The sequence below is a fragment of the Anser anser genome, assembly GCF_964211835.1.
Source record: "Anser anser genome assembly, chromosome: 24".
Taxonomy (NCBI): domain Eukaryota; kingdom Metazoa; phylum Chordata; class Aves; order Anseriformes; family Anatidae; genus Anser; species Anser anser.
The window spans coordinates 3,676,079-3,689,214 of record NC_139745.1 but is presented as its reverse complement, the minus strand read 5'-3'; the positions used below and the strand labels follow the sequence as shown (position 1 = coordinate 3,689,214).

At 67.5% G+C, this 13,136-nt stretch overlaps 1 protein-coding gene across 3 annotated transcripts; it reads left to right on the top strand.

Annotated features, from left to right (window-relative positions):
• Positions 1-126: 126 nt before the first annotated feature.
• Positions 127-10,742, top strand: SESN2 (sestrin 2). 3 transcript variants are annotated; one of them, XM_083809928.1, is made up of 10 exons: positions 127-353; positions 5,200-5,265; positions 6,084-6,281; positions 6,681-6,863; positions 7,167-7,376; positions 7,617-7,767; positions 7,925-8,040; positions 8,253-8,443; positions 8,622-8,766; positions 8,862-10,742. In XM_083809928.1, the coding sequence occupies exons 1-10, from the start codon at positions 276-278 to the stop codon at positions 8,946-8,948; spliced, it is 1,425 nt and encodes a 474-aa protein (XP_083666054.1). In that variant the 5' UTR covers positions 127-275; the 3' UTR covers positions 8,949-10,742. The 3 variants fall into 3 exon arrangements, 2 of the variants coding, with proteins under 2 accessions (XP_083666054.1, XP_083666053.1); XR_014575051.1 differs by lacking the exons at positions 127-353; positions 5,200-5,265 and adding an exon at positions 5,699-5,947 and having other exon boundaries at positions 8,862-10,250; positions 10,296-10,742; XM_083809927.1 differs by lacking the exons at positions 127-353; positions 5,200-5,265 and adding an exon at positions 5,699-5,947.
• Positions 10,743-13,136: the final 2,394 nt, after the last annotated feature.

Sequence of the window (13,136 nt, the reverse complement as noted above, 5' to 3'; positions counted from 1 at the left end):
CCTCCCCTCCCTAATTGGCTGGGCGGGCGGGCGGCGGCCACACCCCCGCGATCCCATTGGCGGAGGCGAGGGGCGGGGCGGGGCCGCTTCCCACGCTCCCGGCTTTATGAACGGAGCGCCCGGGGCGCGCCCGGCTCCCGCAGCCCCCGGGGCCCGATCCTGATCCCGCAGCCCCCCGGGGCCCGATCCTGCGCCCACCCCCACCCCCCCCCGGGGCCCGATCCCGCAGCCATGGCAGCCGCCTAGCCCCGTGCCCGTGCCCCCATCCCGGTGCCATGCTGGTGGCCGGCTCGCAGCGCTGCCCCTCGGGGCTGGAGGAGCGTTTGGGGTGCGGGGCGCTGCGGGGCGAGGAGGTAAGAGCCGGGCTCGCTGCCCTCGGGGATGGGGCAGGCAGGGCGAGAACGCCGCCGGGCTGTGGGGCCGTGCTGCTGCCCCGCTGCCCGCCCTGTTCGTGCGGGTGGCTGCGCTGCGGGGTCCTGCAGGGGTGGGGGTCTGGGGCCCCCCGGGTGCTTGCGCGGCTCTCGGGGGTGTTTGTGGGGTTGCTTGGCCAGGGGGGAGGAGAGGGGGGTGTGGGGAGCACCTGTGGGTGGGGTGGCTCTGCCCTGGTAGGGGATGTTGGGGTGGCTGCGCGGGGCGGTTTCGGGGTCTCCAGCACCCTCCGGGAGCGGGTGCGCAGTGGGGTGGGCGTCCTGCCCCCAGGGCTAGGGGGGGAACCAAAGGGAAACTGAGGCAGGGGGTGGGGGTGGGACGTGCCCGCGCCTCCTGGGTGGGCAGCTGTGGGTGTTGTGGGTCTGTCCCGTTGTTCTGCCCGTGCCGCCGTTCCCCGGTGGCTCTGCAGGTCGGTCTCGTAGCATTTCGGAGCTGAATTGGGAGTTCTTGGCCCCCTTTGGTCGCTGTGCCTGCCCGGCAGCCTGTCAGGAGGGGGGGGCAATAAATAACCCCGGTGCCTGCGCTCAGCCAGGCAGCTCGTGGGGCTGCTCCTGCTGGAGTTTGGGGCAGGAGCGGGTCTTGGAGCAGGGCTGGGAAAGAGTTTGGGACCCAGCCTGCCCCGTGCTCCCTGGTGGGTTGCACCAGCACGAAGTGCTCGGTCCCTGCCCCAGGGGTCTGGGCCACCGTGTAGATGGGGACAGCCGCGAGCAGTCTGTAGGGCAGGGCACCAACGCACCGGGTCCGGCGTGGCTGGGTTTGGGACCTCTCTGAGCTCCCCGTCCACCCGGAGGCCTTGGGAAGGTCTTGCACAGCTTCGGGGTTATTGCACTGGGAGGCCAAAACGGGAGCCCTGGGATGTCTGTGGGGCTCTGCAGCACCCCCCCCGCTGCATCTGCCAACAAGTTTGGAGTTACCCTTATTAGTAGGGTTTGTTCTGGGGTTGCGGCAGGGGCCGGTGCCGGCGGGGCAGCCGCTGCCCTTGGTGCCCGGGGGTTGCACTCGTGTGTTGGCTCCGTGCGTCAGCGGGGCCGGAACCCGGCGCTGTTCTCGCCCCCTGGTACAGCCTGGGATGGCCTCGGGGCCGAGCGACGGTTTTTGGAGGAGCGAACCCGCTCTGTGGGGCGTCTGCGCTGGTGTTTGTTTAACCTCTCCTTATCGGGAACGATTTTCCAACACCTGACTAAGCACTGGCACAAGCGCCAGGGCTCTGCTTGGCACCATGTCCTCCCGCTCCCGGGGCATTAACTCCTTCCCTGGCTGCTTGCTCGGGGCCGGAGACCCTGCGGCCACCCCGTGCCCACCACCGCCCGGCAGCGGGCTGTGGGACTGCCACGGGGTCGAGCATCGGAGCCGTGCCTCAGTTTCCCCAGCGGCAGAAGCGGGCGGTGAGCTGCTGTTTCGCGGCGGCGCGGCGAGGGTTAAGCGTAGTGCCCCTAAAGGATTGCTTAATGCAGCAAAACATTACAAGCCTCCGCGCAGCAATGATTAAAATGCACCTTCAAAGGTCACCCTGGGCTGTCACCAAAACGCAGCGGGACGGTTTGCGCTCTCCGGCTCCCTGCTGCTTTCAGCGTTTGAAGCCTTTGGGGTCCCGCGGCTTTGTTTGTAGGGTTTTTCCTTTGCTCCCCCGTCCCGGGCAGCCTCTCGGAGCACCGAAGCAGCTCTTTCCCCGCAGGTCTGACAGCCGTGAGTCAGAGCGGCCACCTCAGCACCCGCGGCAGCGATGGCACGAGCCTGGTCCCGCCGTCACCCCGCGGTGACTCAGGGCAGGGCCATCCCATGCGCTCAGCACCGCGGGGACGCGGGTGCCGCTGGGGTGCCCGTGGGGCCGTGCTGGTCGCAGCCCCGGCCAGGTGCAGCCGTCGGAGCCCCCGGAGCCTCGCTGCCCATCACGTGGGGAGCGCGTGGCCGCGCTGACAGCTGCTGCCTGCCCACCTCGTGCCACCCCACGCCCCGTCCCCGCTCGGCTCGGGGTGCCCCGCGGCTGCCCACCGCCTCCCTAGTGCTGTGGGGGCAGCCGGCGGGAGCGGCGCTCGTGCCCGAGCCTCTCCGCTGGGGGAGCCAGGAGGCGGCCACGGGGCTCTTCCCTTTGCTGGGCACCTCCAAGAAGAGCCCGGGGAAGCTCCTGGCCACCCACTGAGGGTGGGACGTGCTGCCCTGTCGCCAGCATCCCCGCCTGCCCCAGCACCCTCGTCGTGCCGTGCCATGTCCCGTGTCCTGCAGGTGAATCCGCTCGCACGGGGACGCGTGGCGCTGGCTGCTGAGCGCGGGGCCGGGGGCAGAGCTGCGCTTCGAGTTTCCCTCGTGTTGGTGGGCTGCAAGGAGCGTGCCTGCCTCCCTTGGAGGCTCCTTGGCTTTGGAGGACGGTGCTGAGTGATGCGCTCGCTTTTCTTGCGCTGGTGCTGCATGTTTCCTGCCTCTCGCCCAGCCGCGGCACTGCGTTGGCCGTGCCCTGCCCACCCCGGGGAGCCTTTGAATTATCCAGGGGTGGAGGGATGCGGGGTCGGGAAGGGAGAATGGGGCGGTTGGGATGGGGAGAGGATTTCTGTGTGGTTGCAGGAGAGAGGAATGCAACACAACAAGGGCCGTGCCTTCACCCCGTGCCCAGGAGCAGCAGCAGCCGTGCCGCTGGTCCCTGCTGCAGCTCCCGGCTCAGTGCTTTTGCCCCGCAGCCCGGGGCTGCCTTGTGAGCAGAGGCAGCTCCCCGCAGCCCCGGGGCGCCTGCTTCCCTCCCGAGGAGGGTGCTGACAGCGCCCCGCTCCCCCCCCCCCCCCCCCCCCGCGAGCCGTTTATTTCGGGCTGTGGAGGCTGGCGGGCGGCCAGGCGTGCCTTGAGGCTTTGCTCGGGCTGGGGCTGCGTTTGCCCGCAGCAGCGGTGCCCAGAGGTGCCCCTGGGGCGGGGGCACCCAGCCCCGTGCCGTGACCCCCCCCCCCCCCCCCCTTGCTGTCACCAAAACGGGACGCGGCTATTTTGAGCACGGTGCCGCACGGGGATGGACTCCGGAGCTCGCAGGCAGGGGATGCGTGGGGTTGGCAGGAGCTGGGCTTCGGTGGCCAAGCACCGCGTGCCGTTTGCCCGGGGTGGCCGGGATGCGACGGGCGAGGGCTGGGGGCCGAGGCACCGCGGTGCTGCCCCCGGCTTTGGGCAGCAGAGCTGGGCTCCTGCTCAGAGTCCCCAGGGGAGGTGACCGGGAGCAGCCCTGCGGCCAGGAGCAGGTCCCAGCACCTCGGTGCCACCCCGGGTCCTGCTGCCTGGGGGACCCAGGGGACCCCAGAGCTGGGGGATTTCTGCAGGGAAGGGGACGTTGGCGCTTCCCTGCCGGGGCAGCGGCCGTGCCCACACACGGGTGCCGCCAGCGCCTGCATCCGCAGCATGGGTCGGAGGAAACACTGCTGGTGCTGATCCGCTGAGCGCCCCTTTCTGCTCTGAGCTGCTGCTGCCCTGCCCGGCCCTAACCCAAGCGGGGGCCGTTCCCCTTCCCCGCGTTGGCAGGGCAGTGCCCCCTCCCCTGCTCAGCTGTCGTGGCGCAGCAAGCAGCAAAGTGCGCTCGGGTCCCGGTGCTGCCCACCCTGTGCCTGGCCCCGTATTTCACCTTGTTTCTTCCATCCCCCTTTCTCCCAGACCTGGCTGTGGGCTTTCTGTAGTTTTTTCTTTTCTTTTCTTTTTTGGGGGGGTGTGCTATTTTAGCGTTCTTCAAGGGATCTGTTTGGAGGGAGTTGAAGCCCTAAGCGCGGAATGGGTTGGTTTAGCTTTGTGGTTTTCCTCTGCAGCTTCCTTCCCGCAGGTCCCTGGGCACATCCCATAATTTCCCGTCCTCTTCCCAAACGCAGATCCTGCAGCAGGACGAGCCCGGGGCCAGGCGCTGTGCCCCCCCCCCGGGTTGTGGTTGGCACCCGTGGGTGTTGCTGTGATTGCAAGGGGGGCCCGGGGGGCACAGCCCGGTGGTGTGGGGCTGGGATGGGGGGGTCAGGCTCAGCTCCATCCCTGTCTTCCAGCTCCGGGGGTTCCAGCAGGAGGGCTGGGGGGGTCCCGGTCCCGTTGTGCAGGTGGGGTGCAGCTGGACGTGTGCATCTCCCCCCCCCACCCTGCACCTAGGGACGGGCAGAGCAGAGAAAATTGGGGTTTGGGGAAAATTGGGGTTTGGGGAAAATGCGGCATGGGTGAAACGTGCTGGGGGTGCAGCCTTAAACCAGGGGGTTTTAAAAAGGAGCTGAGCTTGGGAAAGCAGCCGAGCCAGTGGCTTGCTCCTGGTTTAACCGGGGCGGGGTGGGGGGTGAAGGCCGTGCAGACGTTTATTGGCATTTTGTGCCGGGGGTGGGAGCAGGAACCCCCCCCGGGGGCGCTGAATTCGCGCTGCTAATTGCAAACCCCAACACCCGGGACGCGGCACTGCCGCGCTGTGCCTGGGACCCGCCGCTGCCCTGGGGGCTCTGATTTGATTTTTATGATTTATTAACGCCGGGGCGGCAGACGGAGCCCCCGGGGCGCTCACCCGGGCACGCGGGGCAGCCACGCCGCCCGCGTTCCGGTGCCGTCACCCCGTGTCACACCTCGGGCTCCGCAGCCGTGGGGGGGTGGCAGAGCAACACCCCGGCAGGATTTCATCAGGTACCGCCGGGGACTGATGCAACAGCCCAGGGGCGATGGCTACGGGGTGCCCGGCCGGCTCGCCGTGTCCCACGGGTCTGAGTCACCCTTCCGGGGCCACCCCCGCGTCCCACGGGGCCACTCGGCGGCACGACGCTGATGCCACCGCTTCTTCCTCCCTAGGACAGAGGGATCAAAGTCCCCCGGCAGCTGGGGAGGGGGCCCAGCGCCTTCATCCCCGTGGAGGAGGTAAGGGGGGGCGGGGGAACGTTGGTCGCTTTTGGGGTGTGGGGTCCCTGAGCTGGGGGGGGAGCAGCTGGAGGGGACGTGGTGGCAGCCCAGTGGGTTTGGGGGGGGTTAACCGGTGGTTTGCGCCCCCGGGGGGCTGGCACCCAAGGGTGGGGTGCTGGGGAGGGATTGGGGGGGGTGTGGTGGGGGGAGTGTGATGGGGAAGGGTCACCCAGTTTGGGGGCGAGGCTCTTTAGGACTGGGGGAGCAGCTCTGTTGCCTCACCCCGGTGTCTTCCTGCCCGTGCCTCAGTTTCCCTGCTCGTCCAAGCGCAGCCATGTTCCCCCCCCCCGGTCCCAAGGGGGCTCCACCCTCCTCCCGCCCCCCACCCGTCGGGGGGCTGTGCCCCAAACCCCCCGCTCTCCCCGCAGCCCTATCTCAGCTCCTGGGGCCGCTGTCCCAGATGGTTCCTCCTCGGGCAGAGATAACGCCGGGGTTTCGTCACCGCGAGGCGGGGGGGGGGCCGAGCCCCATCTCCTCCCCACCAAATAAACAACCCGCCGCTGCCGCGCTGCGCGGGGCCGCCATGGGGACCCCCACTCGCCACCTGCCCCGTGGGGCCGGGGGGACGGCTGTAGGGTCTGGGGGCACCCAAGGGTGCCCGTACCGGGCGGCGGGCAGGCGGCTGGGCGCAGCCGGAGGGGTGAGTGTGTGTTCCTCCCCCCCCAGGGTGCTCCTCGGTGCGTGGGCACCGCCGCTGGGTGCTGCCCCGCGGGGGGTTTCGGATGTTTTGGGGGTGGTGGCGGAGGGGGTCCTGTCCTCACCCCGTGCCCCCGCAGATCCTGCAGGAGGGCGTGGAGAGCAGCCGGCGGCAGCTGCTGATCGAAGCCTTCGTCTCGGCGGGGCGGGTGGACAACATCACCATGGTCATGGGGCTGCACCCCCAGTACCTCAGCAGCTTCTGGAAGACCCAGTACCTCCTGCTGCGCATGGACGGGCCCCTGCCCTACCACAAGCGCCACTACATCGCCATCATGGTGAGCACGGGGGCGGGCACGGCCTGGGGGAGGGGGTCCCATGGGGTCCCGGGGGGGATTTGTGGGGTCCCAGCAAGCTCTGCTGGGGTCCTGCTTGGAGGTAGGGGTGTGTGGGACCCCACGGGTGGGCACCGCTCTGGGCGGTGGTCCCAAAGGCTTGAAAGCCCCTTTTAGGGTTGGTGCTGGGGTGCACATCAAAGGGTGCCAGCACCCGTTGTCCCCAGGGCAGCTGGGGGTTGGTTTGGGGGGGGGCAGAGCCCCCTGTCCAGTCCTCATCCCCAGAGAAGCCCCCTGTGGGTGATGGTGGGGGGGGTGGGTGGCTTCTCCAAGGGCTTGTAGCGGGGTTGGGGGAACCCTGGGCTGTACTGGGGGGGTTTGACTGCTTGGATCTCCCCGCAGGCAGCAGCCCGGCACCAGTGCTCCTACCTGGTGGGTCTGCACATGGGGGAGTTCCTGCAGGTGGGGGGCAACCCGGCGTGGCTGCAGGGGCTGCACTGCGCCCCCCAGAAGCTCAGGAACCTCAACGAGATCAACAAGCTGCTGGCGCACCGGCCCTGGCTCATCACCAAGGAGCACATTGAGGTGAGAGCGGGTGCCGAGGGCTCAACGCCCCCAAAACGCGTGGCATTTGGGGCCACATCCCAGGGTACGGCCCTTTCAGGGCTGGGGGTGGGGGGGTCCATAAGCTGGAGGGCAGGGTCTGTGCTGCGCTGGGTGGATGGGGAAGGGGTGGCTTGTCCCACCTGGCTGGGGGCTGTCCTCCTGCTGAGATCCCCTGTTTTTTGGGGGGGCGCATCCCAAACGCCCTCCCTCCCCCCTGCTTATCCTGGCTGTGGGGTGTTGGGGGGGACCGAGCCCGACCCCGTTTGCATCCCCTCCCCGCAGGCTCTGCTGAAGACGGGGGAGCACAGCTGGTCGCTGGCGGAGCTGGTGCAAGCCCTGGTGCTCCTCACCCACTACCACTCGCTCGCCTCCTTCGTGTTCGGCTGCGGCATCAACCCCGAGGCGGAGCAGGACGGGGGGCACGGCGGCAGGCCCCCCTCGCCCCATGGCGACAGCAGCCCTGCCTCTGAGGACAGCATGGGGTGCTCGGGGGTAAGGGGGGGGGCTTCCCCGCGTGGAGAGGGAAGGGGACAGCGTGGGGGGGGGGCTGGAGCGTGTCCCCTGCAGGGCAGTGGATGGTCCCCTGGTGCCGTCACCGGAGCAGCTCCGTCTGCCCTGCGTTGTGGGGCCAGCCCTTTGCCAAGGGGGGGGGGGGGGGGACACTGTGCTTGCAACCCCCCTGCAACCTCTCCAGGCTTCAGGCAGCATTCATTCTGCTCTTGCCCGCCCCAGGGCAAGGACGCCCTGCAGGAGGTGGAGGCGCTGATGGAGCGGATGAAGCTGCTGCAGGAGAGCCAGCAGGAGGAGGAGGGCGTCACGCAGGAGGAGATGGCCACGCGCTTCGAGCTGGAGAAGACGGAGAGCTTGCTGGTGGCTCCCTCGGGTGAGGGGGTGCAAGGGCGTGCAGCTGGCCGGGAGCGGGGTCCCTGCGGGCTGGGGAGCTGGGGGGGAGCAGGTGCTGGGGTCCCCACGGTGGGTGCAGGATGCTGGGGGCTGGCTCCGTCCGGGTGTGCCCCGCGGCTCACGGCCGTGCCTTGCAGACCTCGCCGACCACTCGCTGCAGTCCAGCGTCCTGTGCTTCGTGGAGGACCCCGAGTTCGGCTACAAGGACTTCACGCGGCGGGGCGAGCAGGCGCCCCCCACTTTCCGTGCGCAGGTGGGCGGGCGCGGGGTGGCGGCTCCTGCTCGTCCCATGGGGCTGCGGCGGGCTCCTGGCACCGCCGGTGCACGGGGCTGGGACCGGGCTGGAGCCACCTCAGCTCTGCAACCAGCTGCTAAGATCTGGGGGGACCCCGACAAACCGGGAGGGGAGTGTGACCTGATTTTATCCCCCACGGAGCACCTCGCCCAGCATCCTTTCTCCGGCAGGATTACACCTGGGAGGACCACGGCTACTCGCTCATCAACCGCCTGTACCCCGACGTGGGGCAGCTCCTGGACGAGAAGTTCCAGGTGGTTTACAACCTCACCTACAACACCATCGCCATGCACTGCGGCGTGGACACCTCCATGCTGCGCCGGGCCATCTGGAACTACGTCCACTGCGTCTTCGGCATCCGGTAGGTCCCCGAGGAGCCCCCGGCGTGCGCTGGGCTGGGCCCCGCACCTCTCCCACCCCGTGCAGGACGAGGCTAACGAAACGCCGTGCCGGTAGGGGACGGGGGTCCGGGGAAGGTCCTGGGTGCGCAGACGGGTGGGGGCTGGGGTGACGTGCCCTCCTCTGTGTCCCCCCCCAAGCTACGATGACTACGACTACGGGGAGGTGAACCAGCTCCTGGAGCGCAGCCTCAAGATCTACATCAAGACGGTGGCCTGCTACCCGGAGAAGACGACCAAGCGGATGTACGCGCAGTTCTGGAGGCACTTCAAACACTCGGAGAAGGTGCTGCCCCGTCCCCTTCCCCTCCCGCGGGGCTGGGGGGGTGCTGAGCCCCCCCGCCCTGACCCCGCTGTCCCCGTGTCCCCCCCCCCCCCCAGGTTCACATCAACCTGCTGCTGCTGGAGGCTCGCATGCAGGCGGCTCTGCTCTACGCCCTGCGCGCCGTCACCCGCTACATGACCTGACGGCCCCCCGCTCCCTCCTCTTCCTCCTCCTGCCCCCACCGCCGGGGGGGGTTCAGGGGGGAGCCGGGGCCTTAAAGACTTTGCTGCCGCATCGCCTCCTGCCTTACGGGGCGTGGAGCTGGGGAAGGAAAAAGGGGGGGACGTCCCCTTCCCCTGCCCCTTATCCCAGGACTGGGGGGGACCCCCACGAAGCTGCCGGTGCTGGGAAGAGCCCGGCCGTGCCCGTGTGCCCCCTCCCGGGGCTTGGTGGAGGTGTTTGGGGGGGTGCTCGACCACTCCGTGCCTTGCTTGGGGCGAACCCCGATGAAGCCAAACCCCGATGAAGCTGAACCGTGCTCTCTGGGGGGCTGCCTTCACCCCCCGCCCCGCCGGGCGTAGGGCCGTGCTGCTGCCGTGGGCACTGTCCTCCTGCCAAAAGCCACCGGGGCGCACCCGGAGCAGGAAGCCCCCGGTGTTTCCCCCCTGCCTTTGGCACCCTGGGGACGTCCCCTTGGTGCCTGGGGGGGGCTCCTTCCAGGGCCCTGCCCGTGGCCCCCGAAATTTGGGGCTGGAAGTGCCTCTGAAACGTGGCCCCGTGCACGGAGCAAGGCGAGGGGTAGCAGAGCCCGCGGTGCCTTTACCCCGTCCTCGTGCCCTTCTGGCACCTCTCTGCCCGCTTTGGGGTGGGGTGGGGGCTGCTGCTGGGGCTGCCCCCCCCCTGCTGCAGCAGCGTTGGGAAACTGTGAAGAAACCTCGACTGCCTCCCGTTCCCCTCCTGCTCCCTCTCTCTGCTTGCTGCCGGGGGGGAGCTGGGGCCTCGCTCCCCCTGCCCTGCGTCTCCATGCCCCCAGCACCCCCATCGCTGCGGGTCCTGTCCCTGTGTGACCCCCCCGCGCTGAGCTTTTTGGCAGGAGGCGAGCTGCATCCCCCTCCCCGTGACCTTGTCCTGCTCGGGGGTGAGTTGTTGGGTGTCACCCTGGGGGTGCAAAATCCACCCTGCTGCTGCAAGGGGGGGCTGCGTCCTGCTCCCCCCCCCCCCAGCTCATGCACAGGGTGCCCCCAACCCCTGCTTGCTTTGGGGGGGCTGCTCCCGGTGCGTGGGGCTCGCTGCCTGCGTTCCCAGCGCTGTTTCAAGGCAATAATTCCCTCTTTGGTGGAGGTGGGGGGGGGGAAGCTGCTGCCACCCCCCCGGGTCCCTTTTGGGCAGCCTGGCTCAGAGCCACGTGTGCCCCCCCCCCCCCCCCAAGGCAAGGGGCAGTGCCTGCCTGTCACTCCTGCACAGGGCATAAATCTGGGGGGGCTTTTGGGAAGAGGGAAGGGTGAGTGGGGCCGAGCTTGGGGGGGGGGGAAGGTTTTGTAAAGGGTCAGGGCTGGAACACCCCCCCCCCCCCCATCCCCCCCATGTCCTGCAGCTCCCCCACACCCCTCTCCTTCCTCCCTCCTCCTCCAGCAGGGACCCCCAAATCCCCCCTCTCCCCTCCTGCACTTTATTGCACAGCCCCTTCCTCCGGGGGGGGGGTTCCCTGGGGAAGGGGCTCGTGCAGCTGGGGGGGGACGGTGCCTTCACCCAGATGTGCCGGGGCATTTCCCAGCGGCGCGGGTCGCCCGGGGGGTGCCTGGGGGTGGGGGGAGAGCCCCCTGCTCCCCCATCTGCTCTCAGCATCGCCTCTTGGCTTGTCCCTGCTCCACCGTAGCTCCAGTTAAGTTATTTCTTTTTTTTTTTTTTTTTTGGGTGTATTTACTCCTGACCGGGCACGGAAGTGCCACCGTGACTTTGCTACAGATCTCGTTTGAAAAATAAAATTGTTCTTTTTTGTTGTTGTTGTTTCGTGTTTTCCAACTGCCTCCGAGGGATGCTCTTGCCCTGGGGGTGGTTTAGGGCCATGCAGAGAACCAAAATGGGGAGCTGCGTTTTCCCTTTCCCCTTGCTCAGGTCCCCGGGCTGATGTGATATGGGGTGGGGGGCTCAGAGCAGCCCTGGTTGACAAGTGGGTGGGGGGGGAAGAGCACCCCCTGTGCTCCAAGGGCACCCTCCTTGCACCCAAAATCCAGGCCTCGGGGTGCTGATGCTCACCCACGTGTGGGTGTCCCGGGGTGGGGGGGCAGCACCCGGAGCACCCCAGCACGGAGCCCGGTGCTTATCAGGGTGCGGGCAGCAGCCCCTGGCAGCCACCGATAACAGCCCCGGGGGTGGGGGGGAGGGCAAATCCTGCACCTACCCCCTGCCTGCAGGTCCGGGGGGCATCCTGCAGAGGGGCCTCATCCTGCCCGGGTGCTGCCCCAATGGGCACGGGGGGGGCTCGGAGGGAGCCGCATCCAGCTTGGGGGAAAGGGGCGCGGGCAGAGCCCAGAGAGCAGCAGGGGAGGCACTGGGGGGGGATTGGGGCCAAGGGGGGGCCACGGGGCCGTGTTTGTGCATGGAGCCAGCTGGGGCTGAGCCGTGCGGCGCTGACTCACCGCCTCCAAATTCCTCCCAGAGTTTTTCCAGCCCTGGCCGGGGCTGCGCTGGGAGGCCGAGCTGCTGACAGCTGCCCCTGGGCTGGGGACAGGAACGCAAATCCACCCCCCCAGGTGCTGTGTTTCCATCAGGGCCCCCCCCCGGGATGACACGGAGCACCCTGGGGTGCTGGGACCCGTGGGGCTTGGCACCAGGCAGGGGGACCATGGCCACGTCCCCGGGGTCCCCAAGGTCCCCCTGTTGCTCTGGTTGTGGCCAGCCCAGCCTCAGCTGGGGGGGGGGAGGGGGGGGCAGCATTTCAGCTGCAAAGAATTGGGTTTGCTCGTCGGTTTTTGAACAGAAATGAGAAAAAAAAAATCTCTTTTCGGGAGCTGGAGCAGCTCAGGAAATCAATGGCAACCATCAGGAAAAGGTCACGCTGGGGGGGGATTCGGAGCGGGGAGCGCTCCTCCGCTCTTTGAGGGAGCCGAAGCGCTTTGTTCAAAGGGGAGAAAATCCTCCGAAAGCGCCGCTTCTGATCACGAAGGGGCCGAGCCTTTAGAGATAGAAAAAAATAAAATTAAACCTCCTTTGCTCCAGCTTCTGGCAGAGCCAGCCGGGTGCTGCTGCCAGCGCTATCGGGTGTCCGGGACGGGAGCGAGCCCCGCGGGGCCCCGGCAGCGACGTGCCCGGCGCCGGACAGCCGAGCCGGAGCCCTGCGAGCTGAGCCCGGGCGAATTTCGGAGCCCCGGTGATATCTCAGCTATGGCAAACCCGCAGCGGCTGTAAACACGCGGCCGGTGTGCAGCCAGTGCCTATCGAGGCCGGGTGAGCAGAGGTGGCAAGCTTGGGTCGGCTCTTAAAAACACATCCTGTGCTTAATAATATGCATTATATACAAAAAAATCTGTGTTATACGTGAAGTATCGATACGCACAGGGGATTTTGGGGTGGCTGGCAGCAGCCTGAGCGCCAGCACCCCTCCGCACCACCCGGCAGCACCGAGGATTTCTCCCCGGGAGAGGTTTGCAGCCTGATCCCCACGGCAAACTCCCTTGCCCATCCCACGGCAGGGAAGGGAAAAAAACCCCTTTTGGGATGCTTTCCGTAATTTCTGCCGGTCCCTGGTGGTGCCTGCAAGCTGCCGGCTCTGGCAGGGGGACCCAGAAGGGCTGGATCGTGGTGCTGTGCCCCTCGGGCACCCCCAGTTCGCTGCCAGGCCCCACTGCGTGGCCGGGTGTAATCAATCCCTTTTGTTCCCCCAAATCCTGCAAAACTCGGTCTCAGCACCAAGTCCTCGTTCAGGCTCTGAATCCTCCCCCCCCTGTTTATTTTAAACCCAGCGAGGATTTACCGCAGGCTCTGCTGGCACCCAGCATTTCCCCTGCTTCTCCCCAGGGACGGCCCCGAGGGCACCTAGGAAGGATCCGGCCCCTTCCTTTATTCTTTTCCACTTTCCACCTTCAGCACCAACGAAGCCAGGGGCGAGCAGGTGCCGCGGGCCTCCTTTAACTCATCGCCGGGCTCATTGCATCGCATTAACCACTTCCTTTATTTTTTTTTCAGATGCTCACGATTATAAACTAATAAATTCCTCACCCGGCGCCTAACGGAGGCCTGCAATTTGTGTGCGTGCGTGCAATTTATTGGCAGCTCTCATTGTCTGCCTCGCAGGGCAGAAGGCGTGTTAATGACCTCCCTACCTGTGGCTGGCGGTCGGGATCCGAATGCGGCGCCGAAATTGCGTACGATTGCCCTCAATTTAAAGCCGC